At 48.0% G+C, this 15,932-nt stretch overlaps 1 protein-coding gene and 1 pseudogene across 3 annotated transcripts in view; both read left to right on the top strand.

The window, feature by feature from the left end:
• The window catches only part of Fbxo10 (F-box protein 10), a 46,645-nt gene that overhangs the window by 26,724 nt on the left and 3,989 nt on the right, over positions 1 to 15,932 (top strand). The window contains exons 3-10 of one of the 3 annotated variants that reach the window (XM_070010068.1): positions 2,106 to 2,945; positions 5,925 to 6,074; positions 7,633 to 7,769; positions 10,375 to 10,445; positions 11,756 to 11,908; positions 12,766 to 13,035; positions 14,308 to 14,621; positions 15,715 to 15,803. In XM_070010068.1, the coding sequence (XP_069866169.1) occupies positions 2,106 to 2,945; positions 5,925 to 6,074; positions 7,633 to 7,769; positions 10,375 to 10,445; positions 11,756 to 11,908; positions 12,766 to 13,035; positions 14,308 to 14,621; positions 15,715 to 15,803 (2,024 nt within the window). Of the gene's footprint in view, positions 1 to 2,105; positions 2,946 to 5,924; positions 6,075 to 7,632; positions 7,770 to 10,374; positions 10,446 to 11,755; positions 11,909 to 12,765; positions 13,036 to 14,307; positions 14,622 to 15,621; positions 15,804 to 15,932 lie in introns of all 3 variants that reach the window. The other 2 variants (XM_070010063.1, XM_070010071.1) reach the window with 2 other exon arrangements.
• On the top strand, positions 1,284 to 1,400 carry LOC138822371 (small nucleolar RNA SNORA40; annotated as a pseudogene).

Here is a 15,932-nt window from a genome sequence, read left to right as displayed (position 1 = left end):
ATAAGTTATGAATTTAGTGCTTCCCCATCCCCAGTCTCTTAGGAGCTCTCTGTTCCTTGTGTCTGTGACCTTGGAAATAATAGCTAACTTTTACTGAGTACAAACTTTATTCCTGGCACTACGTTCTGTGCTTTTTCTTTTCTGGTGCCACTGGGATTTGAACTCAGAGCCTCTACTACTGAGCCGTTATCTCCAGCTCTACTTCCTATTGGTAATTTTTGAGATAGGGGTTTGTTTCCTGTCATTTATGGAATGACATGACAGTGTGCTTCACTGTATGTAGTTTCTCTGCACTGAGATGGAGTCTAAAGGGCTTTTCTGCCTGGGCTTGGGCTCTCACCAGTCTCAGCCTCCCATGGAGCTTAGGATGACAAGCACACCTCACTGTGCCCAGCATTGGACTAAAGAAGGGTCTTGTGCTTTTCTGACAGAACTAGCTTTGATCTATGATCCTCCAGTCTCAGCCTTCCAAGTAGCTAGGATTTTAGACATGAGCCACTAGTATCTATCTGAGTTTTATGCTTTATTAATTAGTAAACCTCATGCTGCAGACTAGGAAACTGAGGCTTAGATAGATGAGGTCATTTATACTGGGAAGTGCCCTTGAGAAAGACAAAGGTCAAGTCTCTCCCATATGGTCCTCCCCAGAGCCTGTGCTCTTAACCACTTCTTAATGGCCATGGCAGCATCCCTCACCTCCTCTCTTCAGGATGCAGCCTGCTATCTTTTGCCGTGTCTCCACTGCATACCAGTAGTTGCATAGAGTGGCCTCTCCCCATATCTTTAGGACTGCCTGTCCCCTCTTGGCTTAGCCTGTCTCCCCTCTGCCTGCAATCACATTCTGCATGGGCCAGTCCGAGTTCAGGCAGCTAGCTCTGTGGTGGGCTGGGGCTGCAGGCTCCTGGAAGACACAGGACTGTGGGCCAAGAGAAAACATGCATAAAGCGAAAGCACTTTGCAAGGGTGAGAGCTAGAGACATTTCTGCACATGATTTAACCCGTTCTTGCTAGAACCCAGTGACTGAGTGGGGACATCACACACACACACACACACACACACACACACACACACACACACACACACACACACACACACACACACACACACACACACACACACACACACACACACACACACACACACACACACACACACACACACACACACACACACACACACACACACACACACACACACACACACACACACACACACACACCCCTTTTGAAGGCTTGGTAAAATCCAGCTCATATCCCACCTACTTGTGTTTGTAAAAATCCGTAGCTCTTGTGTGCATCTTTGATTAATTTGTCTCAAAGACTTACAAACAGGTACAAAAACTAAATCTCCTTTGTAACCAAGAACTCATTCAGTTTTGATACATGTAAGAAGGAATAAATAATTCTTCCAATAGTTTGAAGTGATGGGGTTATTAATACCCATTCAGGTTGGCTCTAAGAATAAAGTTGATCATTTAAAAGCAAAAAAAAAAAAGAAAATCTGAAGTGTTCCCAACCACATGGTTTCCCCTGAGTGACTCCTGCTCCACCTCTTTCCTGTGTGATTGTGTGTCAGTTCCGTTTCACCCAGCATCAGCTGCTATATCTCCCCCCACCCATGTTCTGGAAAGGCATGCATTGTCATCAAGCATTTCATAGCAGGTCAGGTAGCTCCCACTTCTCCCCAGTTCCCTTGGGCACCAGCTGACTCCCATACCCTGTGGAGTAGGGCAGAAAATCAGTGGAACATGTGAGCTTTTCCTGCCCTGCCCTCCTTTAAGAGCAGCTTGAGTGCTGACAGCACACAAACGTTAGCTCTCAGCCAAGTGCCAGTGGCTCATGCCTGTAATCCTTTCTACTTAGAAGGCTTAGATCTGAGGATCATGGTTCAGTGCCAGTCAGGGAAGGAAAATCCATGAGACTCTTATCTCCAATAAACTACCCAAAAAAGCCTGAAGTAGAGGTGTGGTAGAACACCAGCCTTGAACCAAAAAAAAAAAAAAAAGCTCAGGGACAGTGAATGAATGCCCAAACCCTGAGTTCAAGTCTAAGGAGGTCATAAAAGAAAAAAATTACCTCTCTCATGGTGTCTTCTCTTCTTCCAGACCACATCAGGTCATGTCCAGTTTGACAACTGCAATTTTGAGAATGGACACATCCAGGTCCATGGCCCCGGGACCTGCCAGGTGAAGTTTTGCATCTTCAAAAACACCCACGTCTTCCTGCATAATGTGCCCCTGTGTGTCCTGGAAAATTGTGAATTTGTGGGCAGTGAAAACAACTCAGTGACAGTTGAGGGTCACCCATCAGCAGATAAGAACTGGGCCTATAAGTATCTGCTGGGGCTTGTCAGATCCTCTCCCAGCTTGATCCCCAAAGAGGACACAGACTTTTTAATGTCCCTGGACCTGGAGAGCCGCGACCAGGCCTGGAGCCCAAGGACCTGTGATATTGTCATCGAGGGCAGCCAAAGCCCCACCAGCCCAGCCTCCAGCTCCCCAAAACCAAGCTCCAAGGCTAGTTCCCAGGAGGCTGAAGTGGGCAGCGATGCAGAAAGGGTGGCCCAGACCCCAGACAGCAGCGATGGAGGCCTGAGTCCCAGCGGTGAGGGTGAGGAGGAGGATGAAGAACAGCTCACGTACAGACTGTCCTACCAGGTACAGGGCCCACGTCCTGTCCTGGGAGGTTCCTTTTTAGGCCCACCACTGCCAGGAGCCTCCATTCAGCTACCCAGCTGCCTGGTGCTGAACTCACTGCAGCAGGAGCTACAGAAGGACAAGGAGGCCATGGCGCTGGCCAGCTCCGTGCAGGGCTGCCTCATCCGCAAGTGCCTCTTCCGGGACGGGAAGGGAGGCGTCTTTGTCTGCTCCTATGGCCGGGCCAAGATGGAAGGAAACATCTTCCGCAACCTGACTTATGCAGTGCGGTGTATACATAACAGCAAGGTACTGTTCTAATCGTGGACATAGTAGATTGACCCAGGCATCCCTGGGTCACCTGGAGCATGATGATTAGCTGTTAAGAGGGCTCCTGAGATTTATAGATAGAGAGGGTGTCATAGGATGTTTTGGTGTGTGTGTGTGTGTGTGTGTGTGTGTGTGTGTGTGTGTGTGTGTGTGTGTGTGTGTGTGTGTGTGTGTGTGTGTGTGTGTGTGTGTGTGTTGTTATAGTAGGGGTTGGAACCTAGGACCTGACACGTGCCTAGTAAGTGCTCTACCACTTGAACTAAGCCCTCAGATCCTTTGTTTATATTTTGTTTGCTTAAGAGCCTTGCTAACTTTGCCCAGGCTTGTCTTCAGCTCTTGATCCTCCTGAGTAGCATTTTGCTTGTGTGTGTCTGTGTGTGTGTGTGTGTGTGTACTGATACTGGGGGCTTGAATTCAGAGCCTGGGTACTGTTCCTGAGCTTCTTTGCTCAAGGCTAGTGTTTTACCACTTGAACCATTTCTGGCTTTTTTGGTGCTTAATTGGAGATGAGAGTCTTACAGATTTTCCTGCCTAGGCTAGTTTTGCACCACAATGCTCAAATCTCAGCCTCCTGAGTAGCAAGGATTGTAGACGGGAGCTACTGGTGCCTGGCATTTTAAAAATAATTTTTAAAGCTTATTAACACTTTGCTTCATGTTCATCATCTGACTTGGACAGGATAGAAATTATTCTTCCCATTTCATAGAAAAGGAAACAGGCCCAAAGAGGGAAGGTATCTTACTCAGGGTCACACAGAAAGTTTGAGGGGAATAGTGTTCTAGAGCTCAGGACTGTGTCTGTATTCACTATGCTGCTTCTCAGACATGCTGTGCATGTCCTAGTAGAAGAAATAAGACAAGATTCAGGGAGACATGATCACTGTTTCACCTCAGGTTCAAGTGGTATAGCTGAGAAGGCTTTTGAGAAGAAGAGCTATCTGTGCTGAGTAAATAAGTAGAGGCCCAGGGAAAATGGGCCCTATGTGATGGAAAGGGGACCCACAATATATGCAGTGAGCCATTCCAGCAGCAGGAATGTCCTGTGCTGGGCTTGGTTGTAGTGTTGCCTTCACCTGTGTTAGTGGGGACAGGTTGAAAGATGAAGCAACAAAAGGTGAGCAGGTGCCACCTCGCCCGGGGCCTGGAAAGGTGGACCTTATGTTAAGAGCAACCCAGAGATGTGATTAACACCTTGGCTCTGGGCAGGCATTCTGGGTATGGCAAGACAAACTGCAATTCCACTAATGATTGGTACCAGGAAGGAGGGCTCTGAAGGGAAAGACAGGCCTTACAGAAGAGAGCTTGGCACAGCACTTTGGTTCTCTGTTGCTGTGAACAGTACCTCTCCTCCTGGCAGAGGACGTGAGCATTCCTGTCTGGCCTTTCTCACTGGGGCTGAGGGCCTGGTGCCATGGTGTTGGCAGAAGTATTCAGGAAGCTAAAGGGCACGGTGCAGATGTCAAACGTGGATCTTACAGGCTTCTAGAATAGTTAGTAACAGTTACACTTTATTTCCATATTACCCAGCCCACTTCCAAAAGGGATTTTTAGGTAATGTTACTCTTAAGATTGTGCTATAAACAGAAAAGAGAAGGTCAAATAAAAGGATAATGGGCAGGGAAGGAGGGATACCCTGATGGAAGAATCTGCTTTAAGCCCTCAGGGACCACACTCTCCTCCTTGCATAATTATTTAGAATATGGCTTTTCAAGCCAGGCTTCAGTGGTTCAGGCCTGTAATCCTAGCTACACAGGAGGCTGAGATCTGAGCATCATGTTCGAAGCCAGCTTGAGAAGGAAAATCCGTGAGACTCTTTTATCTCCAATAAACTACTCAGAAAAAGCCAGAAGTGGTGCTGTGGCTCTTGAGCAGAAGAAGCCCAACGACAGCACCCTGAGTTCAAGCCGCAGGACCACAAAAGGAAAAAAGAATAAAGAATATTTTCAGCCAGGCTTGGTGGAGCATGCCTATAATCCTAGCACTTGAATGACAGGCCAGGAGGATGACAAGGCTGAACCCAGACTGAGTTACATAGTGAAATCCTGTCTCAAAAACAGGAAAAAAAAAAAAAGAGAAGAAGAAGAAGAAAGAAGGGCTAGGATTATAGCTCAGTGGTAAAGTGCTTGCCTAGAATACACAAGCCACAGCTTGATTCCCAAGCCTCCCTCCCCACCCCCTTCAAAAACAAAAAACAAACAAACACAGCTAAAGAATTGGCCTTGGTTTCTTTTTTCTTTTTCTTTTTTTTGTAAGTCATGGGGCTTGAACTCTGGGCCTGGGTGCTGTCCTTCAGTTCTTCAGCTCAAGGCCAGCACTGTACCACTCAAGCCACAGCACCACTCCAGCTTTCTCTGTTTATGTGGTGTTGAGGAATTGAACCCAGGGCCTCATGCAGGCAAGGCAAGCACTCTACCACTGAGCCACCTTCCCAGCCCAGCCTTGATTTCTTAAGTGGAAGAATGATGGGAGGGAGAAGAGTTCTCGTGTGCTTGGTGTTTGCCGGGACAGGTGAGCTTTAGAAAAGATCTATCCTAAGTGGAAGGGATAGATCTGGATCTGGATCCACTAAAAATAGCTGCATCTTTGATCCCCTGTGAAGTCTTCATGCAACCTCAGTGCATGAAGTTTGAAGTCCCCAGTACCCATTTCTGTAAACATCCTTTCCATCCATCCTTCAGTTATGTGGCCTGGGCTCAGGGCCAAGCTTCAGTCTGGGTTTTGGTAAAGCCTCAACAGGAGACTGGTTGGTAATGAGCCCATAGGGTGCTCTGCCAGGCTATGTGGAGAGACCCTGTGCTCTGGAGCACACAATGGGAAGGTAGATGCCACAGAGGTTCCCTTCTCATCTGTGGGTGAACTGGAGGTGAACTTTACCAGATGGTAAGGTTTCAAGTGTTCCCCCATTGGTTGCTAACAAAACCGTGACAGCAAAATAAATGGCTTTCCCTTGTCCACTTAGATTGTCATGCTCAGGAACGACATTTATCGCTGTCGAGCATCAGGCATTTTTCTTCGCTTGGAGGGAGGAGGCTTGATCGCAGGCAACAACATTTACCACAATGCAGAAGCTGGTGTTGACATTCGGAAACGGTCCAACCCACTCATTCTGGTACTTTTTCCTATCTTCTTTCCTTCTTCAGGATGGCTCCATTAAGGTTGCCATCTTGGGCTGGGAATGTGGCTTAGTGGAGAGAGTTCTTGCCTAGCATGCATGAAGCCCTGGATTCGATTCCTCAGTACCACAAACAGAAAAGGCCAGAAGTGGGTCTGTGGCTCAAGTGGTAGAGCACTAGCCTTGAGCACAGAGAAGCTCAGGGATAGTTCTAGCCCTGAGTTCAAGCCCCAAGACTGGCAAAAAAAAAAAAAGGAAAGAAAGGAAGAAAGAAAGAAAGAATGAAAGAAAGAAAGAAAGAAAGAAAGAAAGAAAGAAAGGAAGGAAGAAAGGAAGAAAGAAAGGAAGAAAAGAAAAAAAGGCTGCCATCTTGAATTTATGTACTTCCAGTTTATAAGTGAATCTTGCCCTTTTTTGTGTCCTCATGACTTTCTCTTCCATACATTAATAATGACTGTGGGCAAGTCACTTCCTATGGTCTTCCCATCATTAAAGAGGAGGTAGACAGGGAAATTTCACAGGGCCCTCCTTCAGCCCTGATATGTGGTTGGTTTTAAGTACCATAAGAATCAACATACAGGGTTGAGTGCAGTGGCTCATGCTTGTAATCCCAGTTCCTTATGAGGCAGAAGAAAGATTGAGTCTGAGATTTTTCCCCTTGTAATTTGCCCCTAGTAAAAATGTGAAATCCTAACTTGTAGCAAAAAGGGCTGGAAGTGTGGATCAAGTGGTAGACTGCCTGCTTAGCAAGTGTGAAATGCTGAGTTCAAACCCTAGTACTGCCCCAAAATAAAACAATAAAGACATGATGTCTTCCCTAAAAGACATTTGGTCTTAAAATCAAAATGAAACCCTACCTACTTAGCCCATTCTTCCTATAAGGAGGACACACAGGGTATTTTGTCCTGAAGATTATTTGTCTCATGGGCCTGTAAGGGTGTATTTAGCTTGCTGTTACACCAATGTAAGCCTGCTTAAGATCGTAAACTGTGTGACAGGGGGCATGAGAGACCACCATTTCCTCAGAGTCAGATTTCTAGAAACAGGGAAATTATAGGTCTTGGATAAAATAAGACCCTCCCCCAGTAAGCCAGATACTTTACTAAGCCCTTTGTACATGTTTACCTAATTATCCTTCACCCATGGGAAATAGGACAGTGACTGCCCCCATTTACAGGTATAGGCATTGGGAACAAAGAGGTTAAAAACCTTGCCCAGCTCCATGTGGCTGGTGACACGTGGGATTTGAATGCAGGTGGTCTGACTCAGGGTTGTTCTTCCTTGCCTGTCCTCTCTTGACTGGCCATGCAAATATAGAGAAAGGAAAAGTTCCCAACTTAAAAAAAAAAGCCTCACCTACCCAGTGCCCTCTTCCATGGCAGGGAGCTGCAAGGCTATTGTCATTCCCCCATTTTCAGGAAGAGGAGGACAGCCATGTGACAGTGTGGTTCCCACAGTGTCCATCCTGGCCCAGTCATGTGGACAGTGATGGAGCCTTCTGCTTCTCACCAGCATGCCTGACCTGTCTTCCATAGTGTCTCACTTCTACTTGCAGTGTAACCAGATCCACCATGGCCTTCGTTCTGGCATTGTTGTCCTTGGCAATGGGAAAGGCATCATCAGAAACAACCAAATCTTTTCAAATAAAGAGGCTGGCATTTACATCCTGTACCATGGAAATCCAGTTGTAAGGTAGGTGCCCAGATTATCTGGCTGTGCCATGATCCCTTCTCCCTGTTCTCATCTGTTTCCCCACTCTCTGTGTATGTTCCATTTGAAAATACGTTTGTGCACAACTGTACAGATTTCAGCAGAGACCTTACACTCTAATTCCACCCTAATAACACAACTGCTCTGGTGCTTCTGCCTTCTTTTTGCATTACCTGTTGTGTTGGCATTCTGTTCAGCAAACCACTGCATACTCTTAACAGGGATGACAAAGGTACAGGGGTGGTCTCTGCTCTCTAGGAGCTTATTTTAGCCTGGAAGACATCCACGCACAGAAATACCATAAGACAGGAGTAAAATCGGGATTTCCACTCACATGCCAACCCCAGGCAGTTGAGAGTGACCACCTGGGATGCTATGTTAAAATCCACATGCTTCCTCTGAAAACAGGCTATGACTCATAGTGATCTAAACTGTAGTGAGAAGAACAGTGTTCTCTATCTACCAGACCAGCTATGATATGGGACAGGGTGTGACAGACACCATCAGGTGATGTCAAGAGAAGAAGATCATTCTGACTAGGAGGATATGGGTAGGAAAGCCTTGTGTCTGAGGTGGATTTGAACTTTGAAATATGGGAAGCAAGCTGGGCACTGGTGGCTCATACCTGTAATCATAGCTACTCAGGAGGCTGAGATCTGAGGATTGCGGTTGAAAGCCAGCCTGGGCAGGAAAGTCCATGAGAGTCTTATCTCTAATTAACCACCTGAAAACCAGAAGTAGTACTGTGGCTCAAAGTAGTAGAATGCTAGACTTGAACAAAAGAGCTCAGGGACAGAGCCCAGGCACTGAGTTCAAGCCCAATGACCAACAACAACCAAAAGCAAACATGGGAAGACTCAAACTCTCATGAAATTGGAGGTGGGCATTCCTAGGAAAAGAAATGACATGAGCAAACAAAGTAGAGCCCAGCAGATCCAGGAGTGAGCAGTCTACTGTGGCTTGAGGGGTGGGGGTGGAGGGGGAATAGAATATTTTTTTATTGAAACTGTCCCTGAAAGTCTTCGATTCTATGATGACTTTAACATGACTTTTTATACCCATGTGGCAGCGTCTCTGCCATGCAGCATAGTGGAAATGAAGGTAGAAAAGAAGGCTTGAGGCTGGGCACAGATTGCTTACCCCTACAATCCTAGCTACTTAGGAAGCTGAAACCTGAGGATCACCATTCAAAACTAGCCCAACTAGACAAATTTGTGAGATTCTTATCTTGAATTAACTGGCAAAAAGCCAGAGTTGGAGGCATAGATCAAGTGGTAGATCAAGAAGCACCAGCCGTGAGTAAAAAAGTTGAGCAAGATTGAGAGATCCTGAGTTCAAGTACAGGCATGGCCATACCCCTTCCATCCCCACACATGGCCTTATGTCAGCCAAGCTGAGGACAGTGGAGTTGGTTCTGTTGAGATAATGGCGAATCTTTAATAAAGGTTTGAGCTGAAGCCTCACATAGTTGTGCCTGTCTTTAGGACCATAGCTGGCAATTAACCTGCAGTAAGAATGTTCTCAGGTGGTTTTCCTCTGCAATAGTCCATAGAGTATTTTCCAAGTGGTTACATGGCACTTGTATTTACCACTCTGGAAAGTTTCAGAATATTCTGCCATTTGGATACCTCACAGTTTTTTACCCTGTTCTGTTAGTACAAGGCAAATACTTTTCGCTGTTAAAGATAACTTGTGGTCCTGGTGTCCCTTGCAAGTTCTGGAAAACCAACTTTGAGTGAAGACTATCAGCATCGGATCAGTGACATGGTCTTTCACATGTGGCTAGTCACTGTGAGAGAACAGATTGTGCAAACATAGTCACCCTGAGAGGACAGGTTGTGCCTCCTTCCTTCTATGAGGCTTGGTGACAAGAGGCAGCGGCCTCAGGGGAGGACACAAAAAAGTCTGAGAGTGGCTGGGAATGTGGCTTAGTGGTAGAGCGCTTGCCTAGCATGCATGAAGCCCTGGGTTCGATTCCTCAATACCATATAAGCAGAAAAGCCAGAAGTAGGACCTATGGTTCAACTAGTAGAGTGCTAGCCTTGAGCAAAAGAAGCCCAAGGACAGTGTCCAGGCCCTGAGTTTAAGCTCTAGGGACTGGCCAAAAAGAAGGAGGAGGAAGAGGAGGAGGAGGAAGAGGAGGAGCAGGAGGAGGAGGAGGAGGAGGAGGAAAGAAGGGAAAGTAGTAGTAATAGTAGTAGTAGTCATCTGAGGCTCCTGAGCTGCATGAATGAGGCGAGGCAAACCCGATTTGCTGCTGGAGTTATAACTAATCACTCCTAAGCAAGCTTAGCATGGCCTCCTAGGATTTCTTCATGCTACCAAGACTTACCTGTGACCATACACCATGGTAACATCTGTTTAAAATGGTGTATATATAGGTAGATGACCGTAAAGAGAAGCCACAGAGAGTTACGTATCATTATACTTACATCCCATAATTGAGAGTTTAGTTTTGGTCAAGCTGCCCCTCTAACTGCTAAGGATTTCTAAGTGCCTGGCTTATAGCACACTGGAACATGTGTTAGTCCTGGGGCATGACGATAGTCCTCTGGTCTCACCTTTATGTCTTGTCCTTCCATTTTAGTGGGAACCACATCTTTAAGGGCCGTGCAGCCGGCATAGCAGTGAACGAGAATGGCAAAGGCCTCATCACAGGTATGTTGGGAATTCCCTAGAGCCACAGCTAGCAGAAGATAACTGACAGCCACACCACGGTCCCCTCGGGTCGCTCCACCACCTTCTACCACTCCTTACCCAGCACATGCCTCCTTCTGTGACTAGGGAGTGGTTCTCAGGGGCATGGGCTCCTTACCGGCCACGTTTCCCAGGAGGAGGGCCTAGCATAGTACAGAGGAGTGTCGGCCTTTACCAGGCCAGGTGCTGAGGCATCCCACTGGGTGGCTCACACCACTCCCTGAAGCACTGAGGCCTGATGACTTGTGTGAATCCTTCCCCTGGGCTGCTACTCGCTCTGGAAATCTGGTCATCCTTGAGGTATCAGCTTGAATGTTACCTCTTCAAAGAAGCCTTCCCTGGCTTCTTATATCATATTCACTTGTTGTACCCAAGACATCTTTATTATGGGACATTTTACTTAATCCCTTTCTGTTTGTTGTCAGTCTGGACTCAAGGCCTTGTGTTTGCTAGGCAGGCACTCTACCCTGTGAACTCCCTGCCCAATATTACTTTAGTGGTTTTTCAGGTATGGTTTCATGTTTGCACCCAAGGCAAGCCTTAGACTTACTTATAGACCCTGCTTATTTAGCTGAGATTATAGGCCTGGCCCAAGGCAAGCCTTTCTCAGAAGATGACATGCAAGCCAGAACCTAAAAGATGGGATGAATCCTAAGAAAAGAGCAGGGCCAACAGTGTGAGTAGACGGGCATGCTTGACTGGGGGTAGCTGGTGGGACTACAGTATAGGGAGTTTGGAGCAAAGAACATGAGATAGCGTCACGGAGCAGGAGGGGACCCAACACAAGGGTCTCAGAGTCATTGCACCCAAGCCCAGGGGGCCGAGTATGCTCTGCCACAGTGTTGGAGATAGCAGTGCCCAGGACGACCCTTCTCATCTGTGACTCTTCACCCACTCTCAGGAAAGGAGAGGTTTCCCAGGAGAGAGAAGAGCAGGAAGGTCAGTCAGGGTAGCTACCCAAGCTGTGGAGAAACTTGTGGACTCTTCCTTGGGCTCTAAATGCCAGTTTCTTCTTACTCATCAATTTTAAGGCCACAAGATACAATGAGAGCTGGGGACATGGGAATGCATAAGACAGACACAAACCTTTCCTCCAGAGAAAGCAGATGAGGGTCTGAAACATCAGCCAGCAGACTTGCATCAGGATGCTAAATGCCAGAAGCAGGAAGTATGGGCATCTTGTTCTGCGACGTCCTTTCTCCAAGCTGTCCAAATCCTGACAGTGCCGGAGGTAGCTTTGGTGTGCTGACCTTCTTTCTGCCTCTCCATAGAAAATGTCATCCGGGAGAATCAGTGGGGAGGTGTGGACATCCGCCGGGGAGCCATCCCAGTCCTCAGGAGCAACCTCATCTGCTTTGGCTACTCAGACGGTGTGGTTGTGGGAGATGAAGGCAAAGGACTGATAGAGGGGAACACCATCTATGGTGAGAAGCTGGTTCCAGGGGGGGAAGGGGTACCAGGGGACAGGTCCTGTGGTCCAGCCCTACCTGGGAGGCAGGAAGCCTGGGTTCCATGCTAGCTTGTAGGTCCTGAGAAGGTCACCAACTTCTCTAGGCCTCAGACACTTCATGAGAAGAGGTGGAATTGTTGCAAACCCTCTCACCATGAAGACCCCCCTCCTCACCTCATGATCCACACTGAGCTCAAGGGCTCAGCACAGCAGAGCTTTATCCCCGCAAGGAAAATAACAAAAGGCAGAAGTGTTGCAGTTAAATTCTAACACCTAGGCATCCAATTCCTCCTCCTTTCCTCATCCAACAGAAGGGCATCTATTCCTCATCCTTATACATCCCATCTGGATGTATATATTTGGGACAAAGCCATGATCTTTCCAGATTAAGTTTCCAATAATAATTATAGACAAGGTTTATCCAGGCCTACCTCTGCTAGGTTCTTCCTATGCATTGTCACATTTAATCCTCATGACTGCCTTCAGAAGGTACAAAGGTACATTTAATATCAATAGAAAGGTGGAGAAACTGAGGCACAGATCCTGGATAACCTGCTGTAGGTCCCAGCTGGAGAGTGGTAGGGTATCCTCCTGCAGAGTGGTGTTGGCACACCTTTGACCCTTTCGCTATGAGCCTGTGTGCTTCTGATCCAAACGTGTGGCTTGACAGCTCTCACAGCCTGTGAGATTGGCCTGCTTGTTGACATCCTCCCACAGCTACAGCTATGACTTCACTTGTCCCAGTTCCTTTTGCATCCCCTCTCAGGGTGACCCTGGGTGCTGCCTCACCCATGGCTGGGTTTCAGTGACCCGCTCTGTTCACTGTCCCAGCTAACAAGGGCTGTGGTGTTTGGATGATGTCATCCAGCCTACCCCACGTCACCAGCAATCACGTGAGCTACAATGGCCTGTATGGAGTGGCTGTGTTCAGCCAGAAGGACGGCATCAGTGAGTTTCCTGGAGGCCATGGGGCCCAGGAGAACTTCAGTGAGGACGGGGATGCCATCCTCTGGGAGACAGAGCTGGAGAAGGAGGACGACCCACTGTGCCGGCCCATCACCATCGCGCTGGTGGAGTCCAACAGCATTAATCACAATGGAGGTGAGTGTATCAGCTCCTGCTGACAAACCTTGAGGGGTCCTCCCTGTCTTAGACTGCAGACTGGTCTCAGCTTGGTGCTCCAGCCTCTCAGCTACTTCTTATCTGCTACCCATGCTCCTTGACTTCCTCTCTAAGCTTTTTCTTACCTATTTTACTCATGCTTAAAATTCCTCCCATCCACACATCTCAAGGTAACTTGAACTTCCTGACCATCTGTGAATGCCTCTATCCTTTCCTTCTTTGAATTGTGGCCTCTCCCCATTCTCAGTGATATGTTTTATGGGGTGCAGAGTCATTTACGAATGAAGAAAGAAATCACTTTCTGGGCCCTGGGCAGCTCTTTCTTCTGGGATTGGCAGAAGGCAGGGAAATTCTAGTCATCGGTTCCAGCCTACCTCTATGGGAATGAGGTCCATCCCCTACTAGTTCTAGGTTTCCTCCATATAGCTGGGCTGTTAGGGTAGGACAGGAAAAACACACTCAGCCACACTGGGGAAGCAGCAGACCGGTGTCACACTGAGATTTGAACTTGCAGACTCCTGGTATAGACTACTTCCATAGTCCTTGCCTTCACACTGTCCCCTCCCAGTACTTCCCCAGTCCTGCTTCTATGGAAGGCTGACATAAAAGCTGCAGAGCCATTCTTCTCCAGGCCCTCCTCATCTCCCTCCGCACCCAGGTCTAATTACCCTCATGAGTCAGGGACCCTTGTAATAACTGCTTTATTCCACGCAGACATAGTTGCAAAGCATTTGTAACTGTTTACACTTTTTAGATATGTATTGCTTCATATGATAGGAAATGATAGGATTTCCCTTCTGAAGAAAACTTTCCAAAATAATGAGACAGGTTCCAGATCCATATGGGAAAAAAACTCAGACCCCTAACAGGCAGAGCTCTGTCTTGAGGTAATACAGGCTGAGCCTGCAGGAGGTAATGAGCTGCTCATCACAGGAGGCACGAAAGTAGATAGGTGGTAGGGGACATTTCAGTGGGGATTGAGGGCCTACGACAGGCCATTGAAGCCAAGGAATCTTCTCCCAGCCTGTGCCCCTGACCACCTTTGGTGAGGACTTCCTAGTGCAGCAGAAAGTTCTCGACGCCCCCTGGCTTCCTACTTTCTGTCATCAGCCTGGAAGATGACATCCAAGGCTGATCTGCAGGTCACTGCCTCTTCCTCCTGGTCTCTGTCCTGTGATATACCATCCAAAGAAGGCTGTTCCTGACTCCTGTTGTCAGGGATGACCTTGTGATCACCCCTTCTGCCTGTAGCCTCGGGACTCTATGTCCAAAGCAGTGAGGTGCTGCACGTCATCTCCAATGTGATCCACGCTAATGGGGACAGAGGCATCTCTGTGGCCCAGAGTGGCCAGCTCACCCGAGTGGCCAACAACAGCATCTCCTGCAACCGCCAGAGTGGAGTCAAGGTGGAGACCCAGTGCAAGGTGGAGCTCCGGGGCAATGGCATCTATGACAACAGGGGCCATGGAATCATCACCAAGGGCGAGAGCACTGTTGTTGTTGAAAATGACATCATTGGCAACCGCGGCAGTGGGCTGCAGTTGCTGCCCAGATCTGACACTAAGGTAAGTGTGCATGTGTGTGACCTAGGGTGGCAGCAGAGGCCCAGCCCTGGCCCAGGCCCTCTGCTGAAGATCAACGCCATCAGTTCTGAATGCTGCATGGAACACCATTCCTCCTGCCAGAACCCAGCCTGGGAAATGTGGTTGGGCTTCACCTACCAGAGGACATGTAAACAGGGTCTTAAAGGATGAATAGGAGTTCAGCAGCAGCATGCTAGGAATTGAGGATGTCAGTCACCTCCTAGATTTCATGGTATTGGGAGCCTCTTAAGGTATCTTCATGGTGTATCCAGGTCAAGGTCAGGGCCGTGTCAGCTCTTTCTTAATGGAATGAGCTTGTTCAGGACCTGTTATGCAGTAGGTGCTTAATGGGGAGAGGACTCTTGCCACAGGGCTAGTTGCATTCAGGAAGATTTCCTGATTGCCCTGAGCTGTCCGAGGTGCTGCTGCTTTTCTGGATTTGGATGTGCTTGTGTCCACCCTGCCTGATGAGTACCTCCATGCGTTCTTCACCTCTATGTCTCCCCCACAGAATGTGAGCTCAGAGCATCTTTTATGCAAAGCCAGTGTACTGGGTGCTAGGGTTTCAGTGCTGAGCCAAACAAATACTGTTTCCCATCCCCTGTGGAATTGTGAAGCTTATGGGCTCTTTCTAGCTCTAGAGCATCAAATTCCACCAACTTGGGCAAGGACAGAAGAGGCCCATACTTTGCATGTGAACCCCAGAGGAGCAGAAGGGGGCACGCTGTGGCTTCTTTGGGCTTTCAGGGGCCTTGGCTTCTGGCATCTGGCTTTTCCATATTGTTCCTTCTTCCTGGAAAAACTAACCCATGTTGAACTGCTACAGTTTGCCCACCACTTCCTGGCTCTGCCAGGCTGCTCTTGGTAGCCTATATTGAGATTCTCTGGATCTGTGCTGACCTCCCAGCCTCAATTCACTTGTCTGGCCTCTGACTCGTCTGTAGGTTCCTGAGGTACAACAAATTCTGCCTGCTTCTCCTAGGTAATAAAGAACCGAATCCATTCATTCCGGGCCTATGGCATCGCAGTGCGGGGCCGTGCCAAGGCCTTGGTGCAAGAGAACATTATCTTCCAGGGCAAGAACAACAAGACCATCTTTCAGCAGATCACAAACAACCGAGAATGCATCATGCAAAACAACAAGTTCTTGGTCTTCAAGAAAAAGTACGTTTCTGTGGTTGCCTGAACCAGATTTTGAAAACCAGTGAGGTCACTGGGGAAGCCAGCTGAGGCTGACAGATTGCAGTCCTACCAGCTTTCCCATTGTGTCAGGCCAAGTCTGGGTGGGGACTT

Source organism: Dipodomys merriami, unplaced genomic scaffold, assembly GCF_024711535.1.
Source record: "Dipodomys merriami isolate MVZ:Mamm:240054 unplaced genomic scaffold, mDipMer1.0.p SCAF_11, whole genome shotgun sequence".
Lineage (NCBI taxonomy): Eukaryota > Metazoa > Chordata > Mammalia > Rodentia > Heteromyidae > Dipodomys > Dipodomys merriami.
The sequence above is the reverse complement of the archived record's forward strand: the minus strand, read 5'-3'. Positions and strand labels throughout refer to the sequence as shown.